This window comes from Arvicanthis niloticus, chromosome 7 (genome assembly GCF_011762505.2).
Source record: "Arvicanthis niloticus isolate mArvNil1 chromosome 7, mArvNil1.pat.X, whole genome shotgun sequence".
NCBI lineage: Eukaryota > Metazoa > Chordata > Mammalia > Rodentia > Muridae > Arvicanthis > Arvicanthis niloticus.
In genome coordinates this window covers 20,037,691-20,050,589 of record NC_047664.1, presented here as the reverse complement: position 1 = coordinate 20,050,589, position 12,899 = coordinate 20,037,691, and the positions used below count along the sequence as shown (strand labels likewise).

The 12,899-nt window shown below is 43.4% G+C and overlaps 1 protein-coding gene across 4 annotated transcripts in view; it reads right to left on the bottom strand.

Moving 5' to 3' along the window:
• Positions 1-2,944: 2,944 nt before the first annotated feature.
• Commd1 (copper metabolism domain containing 1) overlaps positions 2,945-12,899 on the bottom strand; it is a 104,537-nt gene continuing 94,582 nt past the window's right edge. For all 4 annotated transcript variants that reach the window (XM_034508477.2, XM_076938028.1, XM_076938030.1 and 1 more), the window contains exon 3: positions 2,945-3,235. In XM_034508477.2, coding sequence (XP_034364368.1) covers positions 3,128-3,235 — 108 coding nt within the window. In that variant the 3' untranslated portion in view covers positions 2,945-3,127. The remainder of the gene's footprint in view (positions 3,236-12,899) is intronic.

The following is a 12,899-nucleotide window of genomic DNA, read 5'->3' as shown; positions in this document are numbered from 1 at the left end:
TGGAATTTGGTCCTTGACTGGTATGAACCAGAGCTTCCATGAACAGCCAGACCTGAGAGTAAGGCCAGAGCCTTCACTCATATCCATATGAAACTACCAGAGCCTAAATAAGGCTTTCTGACTTGATTCTGAAAGCTAACATCTGCCTGGGGTTCTAATAGATGGGTGTTAGGATGGCTATTATCAAAGCAGGGATGATTCCATGAGTCCTGGTTCAGACTGTAGTCATTTTTTATCTTATCTTCTGGTTCCTAACCTCAAGATGGTTCTAGAATTACGGATGTAGAAAACCTAGTAGGTTCTCTGAGACCTTCCTGCTAGTGTTCTTGGCTTGTTCCTCGTTGAGAATGAGTACCTCTTATAAAACCTTAAAAAATAACCATTCTAGAAAATACACAAAAAAGGATAAGATCCAGTTATCCAGAAGGGAGTGGGTCCCTTTTACTGTCTGGGGAAAGCAGCAGACTGCATTCCAAAAAGCCTCTAGCAGTGCTTTTCAAAGCCCTAAAGCTACACACTCTGCTTCTAAAAATGAAGAATCAACTTTTCTGGATTCTTCTTGCTATCCTTGTATGTTTGAGTGATAGGTTATTTAACTGTTTTTCTTAGTATGTGTCTATATTTTTATAGAATTTTATAGAATAATATAGTTTATTATGGCTTATGTTTAATAAGCTTTAAAAAAAATCAGTAAATATAAAATATACCTTGCCCAAAACATCTTTTTGTTCAGAAATGTGTAATATGAGATATTCTTCCCCCTCTCCAAAATATTTTATGTTAACAGCAGTTTTCCTAATGACCCAGAGTTTGCAGAACTCATTTTTAAAAGCCCATACCACTTGTGTGGTTATTACTTTTGATGGCATGACTCAGCAAAACAGTATGCAGGTATGAATGGTTCCTTCCTGCTTCTACAGACCTTCATAGCCTGTGAGTCAACACTAGTGAGGTGGCTATTGTCCTTCCTCCCAAGGCTGCCTCGAGCTGAGCCGTTATCTGATGAAACATTTATCCTCCATTTCACTGCAGGACACATTATCCAGACTCTAGACCTCGCGGTAGTACCCTGGGAATAGAAAGATGCTTGTACAGCTTTTTGTTTGAAACCACACACTTTTTCTGGATGTACTCTATGATTTCAAGATGTTTTCTGAAGGGCTCTTGGGGGCTACATCTAAAGCCTTCTGGCTGTTGTTTCCTAATTTCTTTCTTCTTCTTCTTCTTTTTTTTTAACCTAATTTTGTCCCTTCAGTAAGGGAAGAAGCCAGTGCTTTTAGATGGGGTGTCGGAAGCTTTGAAAGCATCTCCAAGTTGATTTAGAAGGAAGAACTTCCAGAAGGCCTGGGGTAGCCTCATGAGAGCTGAGTGCCATTACCACATGCAAGAGAACAGCATTTTAAAAGCATAAAAGCGTAACTCGAAGGCAGCTAAGCTTTCCTCGCGTCAGGATCAGATGACAAACACGTTCAACAAGGATTAAAGCCTTCTACTGGAATATCCTTGCTGTGTGGTAACTGCTTGCTGTGGTGGTCCTGGATATGCCCCAAAAGGCTGTGAGTTGAAGGTCTGGTCATCTGCCTGTGGTGCTGCTGGGAGACAGAACTGTTAGGAGGTGGGAGCCAGCAGAAGGAATTTAGGTCACTAGGGACACACCCTTGAAGGAGACTGAAAGCCTGCTTCTTCCCAATCTCTTGGAGCTTCCTGGTTGCAGGACGATGCTTCACTGCTTTCTGCCATGATGTTCTGCCTCTCCTCAGGTCCAAAACAAGGGAACCAAGTGGCCATGGACTGAACCCTCCAAAACGGTGAGCCAAGATGAACCTTTCTCCTGAACTGCATTTTGTCTCAATAAAGCAAAGTCCATTAAGATACTCCTACTAGAACAATTTTCATGATAATAGTCCCTCATGCTTTCTCTTAGTATACATGCATATTTGCATGTCCTTGGGCGCATCTGCAGTCTGGTGTGTGTGCACATACACGTGGAAGCCAGAAGTTGATGCTGGGTGTCTTTCTCATTTGTGTGTGTGTGTGCATGTGTGTGCCTTTGAGAAAGGCACTTGCTGCTATGAATGACAACCAGAGTTCAAGCCCTAGAACCAATATTATGGGAGAGAACTAAATTTCCTTGTCTTCTGCCCTCTACAGGCATTCTATAGCATGTGTGCTTTATCATACATACATACATACATGCATACATGCATGTATGCATGCATACATACATACATACATACGCGCGCGCACACACACACACACACAGAATATGAATGTAATTTTTAAAAAGCTTGATTATCCCTACTCTGGTCAAACCCAACCTCTAGATTTACACCACATATATTTGACTACATCAGTCAGTCCCAGAAGAATCTCATTAGGTTCAAGTTACATCTTGTCCAGGTAGGCAGGTTCTACTGCACCACAGCTTAGAACACACACTGGAGAGCACCGCCTAAATGACTATACTGCTTTCCTCATTTTCTGAGGGGAAATATCAAGAATATTCTATGATACACAATTCGCCATGTGTGAATTACTAACAGCTCTCCCAGGAACAAACAACAGGTGGAAAGAATTCCAAAGCATCAATCCTATTGACCCTGAGGCTCTCAGGTGAACTTGCCCCACTCTCTCGAACTCTAAATGAGTACTTTACCGGGAGCTGCATACCCTCCAGCCTCCTGTTTCATTTCACTTTTTGTTTGTTTGTTTTTATTTATTCGAGACAGGGTTTCCTTGTGTAGCCCTGGCTGAGCTGGAACTCACAGAGATCTGCCTGCCTCTGCCTCCCAAGTGCTGGGATTAATAAAGGTGTGTGCCTCCACCACCTGGCAAATTTCAGTATGTTTTTATAAGTGTCCCTCATAATCTTGAGGTATGCTAAAATATGGTAACCTCTCCAATGGAACAGATGTGAAAGAACCCAGCAAGCAGACGGGCAAGATTGGAATTTGAGGGTTTTCCTTTTTACCCACTTTTAAAAATATATTTTTTATTTGTTCTTGAAGACTTTCATACATGTATACAATGTCTTTTGGTAACACCAATGGGCAAACAGGACTTTCAAAAGGTCAGTGGAGAAAGTCTGTGAGCACCTTCACTTCATCGCTCCTTCCTCCGCTGTCAGTTACGCTGCCTGCATCAGCCTGTTGATGCTCTCTTCTACCTCTGACAGCTTCTTCAGGGTTTGCTTGACCTTAACTTCATCAAATTCCAGACACAGAAATTCAGATTCCTGTAAAACACAAAAGGATGTTTCAGAAGAGACCAGTAAGATGGCTGTAGTGGTTTGAATGAAAATGGCCCCATAGGCACACCCACTTGCATCGGGTGATGATGACCAGTGGCTCGGGAAGGATTAGGAGTGGCCTAGCTGGTGAAGGGGTGTCACTGGGAATGAGCACTGAGGTTTCAAAAGCCCACACCAAGGCCAAGACCAGCCCCCAACCCCCTGCCTGCTTATCAGGTTGTAAAGCTCTCAGCTACTGCTCCAGCACCGTGCCTGCCTGCTTCCTGCCATGATGACCATGGTCCAACCCTCTAAAACTGTAATTAAGCTCCAAAATTAAATGCTTGTTTTTATAAGTTGCCTTGGCAATGGTGTCTTCTCACAGTGACAGAACAGTGACTAAGACTCTAGCTGAGGTTCTTCATCTGGCATGAGCAAGCTGTAGAGGCCCAGGGCCCCAGCACAGCAAACCAGACTCCAGGCCTTTAAGCCTATGTGATGTTTTGCCATACAAAGCATATCCACAGAGTGTCCACAATGAAACACAAGTGTACAGAGACAGATGCCCTTGTTCTCATTATGAGAGGCTCTTTGTCTGGCGGCTCAGTTGACATGGTACAAATGTAAGGTAGGTACTTAGGCATTGTTACCTCGTGGATGAGAGCTCTGAGGGCAGGAAAGGCTAACTTCCATCTAAAAATATTTTAAATGACACAAGTGAGATATTGAATTCCCAGCTCTGGCTGGCTTCAAAGTCAGTGCTGTCCCCACCTTGTATAATAATGAAAGACTTGTGTTTTGTCCCTAGTTAGCCTGGGCCAACTGCAACTCTGGCTAAAAAGAAATTGTGATAGGTTCACTGAGAAGTTTTAGCTAGACAACTAAAAAGGATGACCAGATTTTGAAATAGTAACAGATATTTCTCAGGTTCTTCTCCATGAGGTAACATCCCTCACAACATCTCCCTCCAATACAGTCCCTTCAGTCACTCAGGATTGGTGAGCCAATCTAGATAGTATCAACAAATAAGGTCTTTGAAGTGTGTGGCAGAAATCTCACATGGTCCAGGTAACCCTAACTCTACATGGTCTTGAACAAGGACAGACGATAGGTATCATTAGTCTTTCTTACCTCATGAGCAGTAACTTTACACTGGTATAAGTGCTTACAGGGTATACAAGCCTATGAAATTAAGGTTCGAGGTATGCCAGGGGACATGCCTAATGGCCTCTTGTCTGTTCTGTTACGAGCAGAATCACAGGATTAATACTTAAAAATAAAAGACTTTACTCATTTTATATATATGATAAGTACACTATGGATTAATACTCTTATCTGTACATTTTCCTCTCCAAACATTAAAAGAGGTCAAAATATCCTACCCCAAGCGTCTTTTCTGACAAATGGATTGTTCTGAATTGAAGGTAACTGAGAATCACTGGATCCCTTGTTGGAGCTTCTTCTATCTGATTAAAGCAAAACCCTTCTGAGAAACGAGAACCTTGGGAGGAGACAAAAGCCAGCATAAAGTTCAGGCGCTCATGACTAACCCGTGTCTGCCACCGTTCCCGTCACTAACTGCATCTAGGAGCCTCCTCTATTAGCCTTTCATTAAAGAGAGTATGAACTTTCCAAGTCTCTGAGTTTTCAGTTTCCGTTTTCAGGTTTTTGTTTTGGCATGTAAGTAAGTGTGTGTGTGTGTGTGTGTGTGTGTGTACACACACACTCATGTACATACACATGTGGAAGCTAGAGGTCAGCCTCTGCAGTTGGTCCTCAGACATTCACCTTGGCTTTTGAGACAGAAATCTCTTGGTGGCCAGCAGCTGAGGGTGGGTGGGGCCGGCCATCTGTGTCCCCAGCACTGTGATCCCAAGCTCAAGCTACTGCCCTTGGCTTTCTCAGGTGGGTTCTTCAGATTGAATTCAAGTCTTCCCATACACTTTGCTGACTAAACCATCCCCTAATCCCATAACTCTGACTTTTTTTGGTTTTTTGTTTGTTTGTTTTTTCCAGACAGGGTTTCACTGTGACACTCTGTCTTGCCTAGAACTTGTTATATAAACCAGGCTGGACTCAAACTAACAGAGATCTGAGTGCCTCTGCCTCCTGAATGATGGGGGAAAGGTGTGCAACTCCACATCTGGCCTTTAAATTGATTTTTAACTGATACTGAAAACATTAAAAAGTTTATATTTCTAGAGTACCATGGGATATTTGAAACTTGCATAGACTGTGTAATGCTTAAATCAAGTCAAGCATATCTTTCTCATTTTTAAATGGTAAACACACAGTACTTTCCTTTAGCCTCTGGAAATATGAAGTATATTATATTGTCTACAGACATTCAGTTGTGGAGCATCTCACCTCAGCCTGTAACTTGGGACCATGGATTAAACTCTCCATCGCCTCCTTTCTTCTATCCTCTCCAGCCTCTGGGTCACCAGCACCACCCTGCTCTCGCCTTCTGTGAAATCAATTGTTTGGGTGCTAAGGACTGAATCCAGGGCCTTAAGCAAGCCAAGCATGAGTTCTACCACTAACCTGCAGTGACGTGTGTGTGTGTGTGTGTGTGCGCGCGCGCGCGCACATGCACATACCATGTCACACATGTGGATGTCAGAGAATAACCTCTCCTGTCAGTCCTCACCTTCCATCATTTAAATTATGTTTTACATATTTGGGGTGGGGGCAGGGCATATGCTATACCACATGTGTGGAGATCAGGGGACAGTTAGCCAGCGCTTCTGCTTTTCTTTTTATTTATTTTGCATCTGTCTTTCTATCATTTGGGTCTTGGCCTCTGTTGCGCCGCTTGTCCAGCAAGGAAGACGCGACAAACCGGATTCTTCTCAACAGCCTTTATTGGAAGCGCTCTTTTAGGTTTCTGGGAGAGACTAACTGGAATGCTCAGAATGGGCTACTTATATACCCCCAGCCCTGGGCGTGGCAAAGCACATGGAGGTGTCCGATTGGTCAATTTGCAATGACTCATTAGCATACTCATTAGCATACCCCGCCCGGGCGGGGTGATTGGCCAGGTTCGTGGTACCCTAGTTGTACCTCATTTGCATGCCCCGTTTGGGAGGGGCTGGAGTCAAATTCCTAAGTGCGCAGTGCACTGATAGTGCTACCTGAAAGCCTTGAGTAGCCGCCATCTTGGATTGTTGCCTCAGCGGACGGGCGAATGTCAGCCTGTCAGCCGCGTTTGAGGCTGGGGCGCTGCTTCTCTCGGCTGGCAGCCACAGCTGCTTTTAGTCAGTGGCGCCGAGAGCAGAAACGGGCCTTAAGAAAAAACGGGTAGCTGCTTTGAAGCAGCGGCACTGCCGCCGCTTTTCAAGCTGACAAACCTGCCTTCCAGCCGTCAGGTCTGTCAGGTCAGCTTCCTACAGGCCTCAAACTCAAGTCATGAGGCTTGGAGCCATCTCCACAGCCTGAGCATTAGTAGCTACCAGGGACTGACCTAGGGCCTCAGAGCGCATGCCCTTCGTCTTATTTTGAGATAGGGTCTCTTTGTTGTTTTTCTGACTGTGTATGCCAGGCTAGCTAGCCTGCAAGCTTCCAGGGATTCTTCTGTTTCCTAGGGATGCTGAGGGTACAAATGTTCATATTTCATGTCTGGCTTTTATGTAGGCTCTGGGGATTTGAACTCTGGTCCTCATACTTGCATGGTATGCACTTTTACTCACTGAACCATTTCCCTAGCCTGAAATGAATGTTTTGGGTTTTGTTTTGAGACACAGGGTTTCTTCTCTGTGTAGTCCTGGCTGACCTGGAACTTACTCTATAGACCAGGCTGGCCTTGAACTCACAGATCTGCCTGCCTCTGCCTCCTGAGCACTGAGCTCAAAGGTGTGTGCCATACACCTGGCTGAGATGGACGTTTTTATATAGGAGTTCTGAGTGTCAGGTAGGACTTTTCTCCCAGTACCTGACTTGTTCTACTTAATTAACATTCTGTACCCCAGGCCTAGAGATGCTGCAGTGATGGACCATGCTGAAGAGATGCTGCAGAGATGCTACAGAGATGGACCATGCTGCAGAGATGCTGCAGTGATAGACCATGCTGCAGTGATGCTTCAGAGATGCTGCAGAGATGCTGCAGTGATGGACCATGCTGCAGTGATGCTGCAGAGATGCTGCAGAGATGCTGCAGTGATGGACCATGCTGCAGAGATGCTGCAGACATGGACCATGCTGCAGAGATGGGCCTTTGCCCTCTTTTGTCTTTATGGCTGACACACAGTCCATGATGATGTGTCTCTCCCTCAGCCACTCATCTGCCAACAAGGTTGTTTCCATGCTTGGCTATTGTGAATAATACTGCAGTAAACACAGGGGCACAGATGTCTCTTTGACACGCTGATGTCATTTCCTTTGGATCATATGGTAGAGCTACTTACTTTTAAGTAAGTACATCAAAAATAGTCATTTTGAGGTGCAGAATGGGCTTAAATATAGAATTTGGAGGGGCACAATTTAGTTAATAACAATATCCAGTGATAAGAGGTCTTGGTCTTACCAAGGATCTGGTGTTTGTAGATAATATGATGTCAACAATCTCATACTTAATTCTTAGTTTCCTGAACATACTATACAAATAAGAATTTCTAGTAGCTAAACCAAAAATAAGAAAACAAACTCAAAACACACACGCACATACACACAAAGTGACTGGCCAGTGCTAACACATTCTTACTGACCTTTGTTTTGAAACGTTATTTAACCTGTGAGGACTGCCAGAATAAAAGCTGCCAGGAAGATTAAAAAATGGCACAAAAGAGTTCTTTATCCCCACTCCTAGATCTTGTTAATGCCTTGCATGCATGTTGTATCCCAAAGTCTAGACTCGTGTTCTATCAAGCCATTCTCTGAAAGAAAATGTGAGTCTCAGGGAAGGAGAGGGCAGTCAGACAGGCTCACTAGCTCTGCCTGTGGCAAGCTTTTGGAGGCAATGGGTAGAAGGTGGGCAGAGAGGAAATGGTCTCTGTTTTGAGGGTGTGCTCTGACATCAGTTGGTACTGGGCCTTTGTTCAAATACAATGGTCAGCTCTCACATTAATGTGGTGTTTTATAGACTGGAAACCCTTTCACATGCACGATCTCATTTGATCCTTTAACAGTCCCTGGTAACTGGGAAGAGACAAAGCCAGAAGTAAGCCACTCTGAACAACTGTAGAATTAGCAGAATTTCCCCCTCTAACCCAAAGCAGACGGTTTGAGCTAACGCTAGCAAACTTTGTCAGAAAATACAATGGATTTTATGAGCTTTGATAGATTATAATCCCACTAATAGAAAATTAAGATTTTGTTTACTTAAAATTGTCCACAGTTCCACATGCTCGAGTTTCAAAGTTCAGGCCTGTGTGAAAGACAGGCAAAGGTAGCCAGCTCCTAACCAGGGAAGAACTAAGATTCTTTAGTTTAGTTTAGTGGTCACATATTCATGTAGTCAACACTGAAAGTTCTGGAAGTGGAGGTAAGAGAACAGTGACTGGGTGTGGGGCACCAGGACTCATTCCTGCCCCTGCAAGAAGGAGAAGCTACAGAGAAAGAGAAACAAGGAGTGAGGACAGAATTCAGCTGGCAGACTGCTTGCCCAGGTGCACGAGGCCCCAGCTTTCACTGCTAGTACCACATAAACCGGATGGCAACACACATACCTGAATCCCAGCACTGAGGAAGTAGAGGCAAGAGAATCACTCGCCACTACACAGTAAGTTCAAGACTAGCCTAGGCTATATCCTGTGTTCCCTCCACCCCTAAAACAAGAGAAGCAGGGAGTGTTGTGGGGAAATGCTAGTGAATTTGAAGTTCAAAGGAAGACAAATGCATGCTTAAAATAATAAAACATGGCAACAAGACTAAACAACAAAACTATATGCCTTATTTCACACTGGTGAGGATCATTTTATCCCATTTCACAGAAAGATAATGAATAGTCTATGTAAAGCCACAGAAGTAGTAAGTTAAAAAAATTTTTTAAATACACATCTGGCCAGGTTCATGCCTATAACACAGCAACAGAAAAGCTGAAACAGGAGAGTCACCATGGATTAGAGGCCAACCTGGACTACATACTGAGTTCAAGATCAGCCTGGGTTACTGAGAAAGACCTTGTCTCAAACCAAGCAACCAACCAACCAACCAACCAAACAAACAAGCAACCAAACCCAGGTCTGGATGGCTTCAGAACCCAAACACCTGGTTATTTCACAATCTCAGCTTGTATTTATACATTTATAGATAATGTAAATTCCATCATTGATAGTTAATAGTGTATCCACACCTGAATATTAGCCTTAATATTCCATTAACTTTAATAAAGACTCAAAGGAAAGCTTGGTGTTGTTTATATGATACTCAAAGTCCTCCACCAATCACTTTATAGGGAGTTGAGGATTTAGCTTAGGGGTGGAGTACTTGCCTAGCAAGTGCCAGATCATGGGTGTGGTTCCCAGCATAGAAGGAAGAAAGGAAGAAAGGGTAGGGGTTGAGAAAAGAAGGAAGGAGGGAAGGAAGGGGAGAAGGGGAGAGGAGGGAGGGGAGGAAGCAGAGGAGAGGAGAGGAGGAGAAGGAGCAGTAGATGAACATGCCCCGACTATCTGGAGAACTCTGGGTCTGTGAGTAGTCATTTCATGGGGAGAAGCACAGCAGAGTGAGTGAGGGATGGGACCCAGGCTGCAAATAAACAAACTCAGTTCCTGTGGCATTTCATCCTGACTGGGTCAGTAAGATGGCGGAGGGGTGTGAGCGGTGTGAGCGGAAGGGTATGAGGATTGGCTATACAGATACCTCTTATCGTCCTCAGGAGAGCTAGAAGCAAGGCTACCTTTGTTGTTCTATGAACTAATGTTTCAAACGTCTAGAACGAGATTTCTTCTCACATCGTCCTAACTTTATACCAGCAGAACCAAAATACCTGCTTTAACCTGGGGTTCTTTTCATCAGTAGTCACAGGAATTGCCAGTTTTGTCTTGTTATCTAAGAAAGTCAAATTACTTTTTTAAAAAAAAAATCAGATGGGGTACTTTTGGAATGTGAGAAAATAAATACATTAAATTCTGAACTTAAACTTTTAATAGCTTCCATCTTTGACCCATATCTACCCTCCAAATAAGCCAAGGATAAAGAGGAGAGAGTTAGAGCCTTTGATAATGTCTTGATTACAGAATCAAGGCTTGACTGACAACCACGTGAAACACAGAATGGGCAGCACATACACTATTAAGAGTAAAAACAAAGTCACATTCCATTTATCTATCCTATCTCTTCCTCTCCCTCTCTCTCTCTCTCTCTCTCTCTCTCTCTCTCTCTCTCTCTCTCTCTCTCCAATGCCAGGGAGCAAACCCAGGCCCTCATGCATGTGAGGTTAACACACTGTAGCTTTGAATTACATTTCCAGCCCAATTCTTACTTTAAGAAATTTCCTGATTCTACCTGCCCAGTAAGCTGTCCCTCTGAATGTCTAGAAAACTTAATCATCGTGTAAGGAAGACATCTACCAAACTCTCCCTGACTGTGTTACTCTCTGTATGTGTACATATCTATATACTAATGCCTAGTGAACACAGGCTTGGAAACCACACCAATCTAAACCATGATTCTACCATTTTACATCTGTCTTAAGGTTAACTGGGTTGCAGTTCACGAGCTTGTAAATTCATGATTTTAAATAGGTTTAACTGCTAAGGTCTCTGAGACTTTTACAATGATCCTCCTAGAGTGACTCAGTGTTTCTGAGAAGCAAGCCTGTGCCCCACACCTGTCTTATGTTACCATGGTTGCTCTTATCCAGCAAGATAAAAACTATATTGGTTACTTACACACTATTTCTGATTTTTTTCAAAGGAAAAAACTAAGTACTTCATGCTGGCACACACTAGGCCTCTATGAGAGCCTGGCTAAGGCCTCTGGGGGCAAACTGAAGTCAGCTTCATCTTGCTTCCTGATGTGCCTAAGGGCTGCCTCTGAGGCACACCCTACTCTGGGGCTGCCAGTATTAAGTCAGGAAGCACACATCCATCAGCAAGTGGGAGGATCCAGAGGTGCAGCAGCTGGCTTCAGCAGTGGCCAGGAGTCTGACAGGGCAGAAACAAATGAGGCTCCAGGCTAGAGTTGCCAGTGACCTGCTGATGGACATGGGTCCCAACTCTGGTCTTGTCTGTCCATCACTGCTAGTCCTTAGGAAGGAAAGAGCCCCCAGTCTAACCAATTGTCTTATGGTCAAATTGAGAAATAATTCTAATATTCAAACAATACACAGAAAAAGCAGGGACTGACAATTTAGATGGCATTCGTCTTCTTCGCTGGAGCTGGCATGCAGAGCAATCTCAATCCCTTACTTTCATATGATAACCTATTGTCGCCATTCCTCAGAACACACCAGTGAAGTTAATGGTGAATTGTCCGCTGAGTCAGAGACTGGGGTGAACAAAACAAGGACCGAGTCTTCAGTGTGGAAGTACCACCCTTGAAGCTTGGGATCGAATTTATTTATTTTTATGTTATTAACTCAAATGTTTCATCATTTCAAATGAAAGTCAAATACCCCCTTGTGGCTGGGGTGATTAAGAAATAAAAAGAAGCAAAAAACCTCTTGTATCCCTCATTTCAAGCCATGAGGAAGGGCCTTAAGCAAAGCTATTTTGGGTTTGTATCTGTAATATGAAAGAAAAAATTCAAATGCAAAGCCTGTATCTTCATTAGTGAAGAGTTAAATACTAAATATGAATATTAAAAGGAAACTTATAGGGGTAGTTCAGTGGTTAAGAGCACTGGCTGTTCTTCCAGAGGACCTGGGTTCAATTCCCAGTACCCACAGCTCACTCCTGTCTATAACTCCAGTTCTAGAGGAACTAACACCCTCACACAGTCACACATGCAAGCAAAACACTAATGTACATAAAATAAAAATAAATTGAAAAAAAAAAAAAAAAGAGCACTTGCTGCTTTTGCACAAGACCAGGTTTTGTTTCCAGAACTCACGTGGTGGCTCACAATCATCCATAACACCCCAGTTTCAAGGGATCCAATGCCCTCTTTTGAACTCTGCAGGCATCAGGTACACATGAGGTACAGATATACACATGCAAGCAAAACACTCAAATACAACAAATAAAATAATAACTCTAAATAAAACAGTTCCATAGGAATTTCTATAATTCTGTCACAGAGCAAGGGGCCAGGGTTGTGACCGACCCTGAGAGACATATTACAATAGTTGTATTTAATGTGACATCCACCAGAGGTTAAACCTAAACACACAACAACGAAAGATGCTATACCAAAGGTGCTCTTACCCTGTTCCTTAAACTACAGTGACTCAATGGAAATTGCCAGAAATACCTATATGCTTTTGCGGATATATTTAAATGTGGGAGAGATGTTAGGACTTAAAATATTACATTCTGACATGCTGAAACCTACTCCTAAAGTCCTGTCTTTCAATTTTCCCAGAGCATAGGAAGAAACACTTCCTGGAAGTTCCATCTACCTATAAGACCTATCTTCCAAAAGATTAACTCCCAGGAAGAAAAACTACAGATGCAACCACACTCAAAGACCTAGTGAGATCTGGCCAGGATGCTGTTCGTCTCCAGGCTCACTTACTACCCTACCCCTTCCAGCACCCCCACCCCCAATTCTTTCCTCTCTAACCTACCTTCAC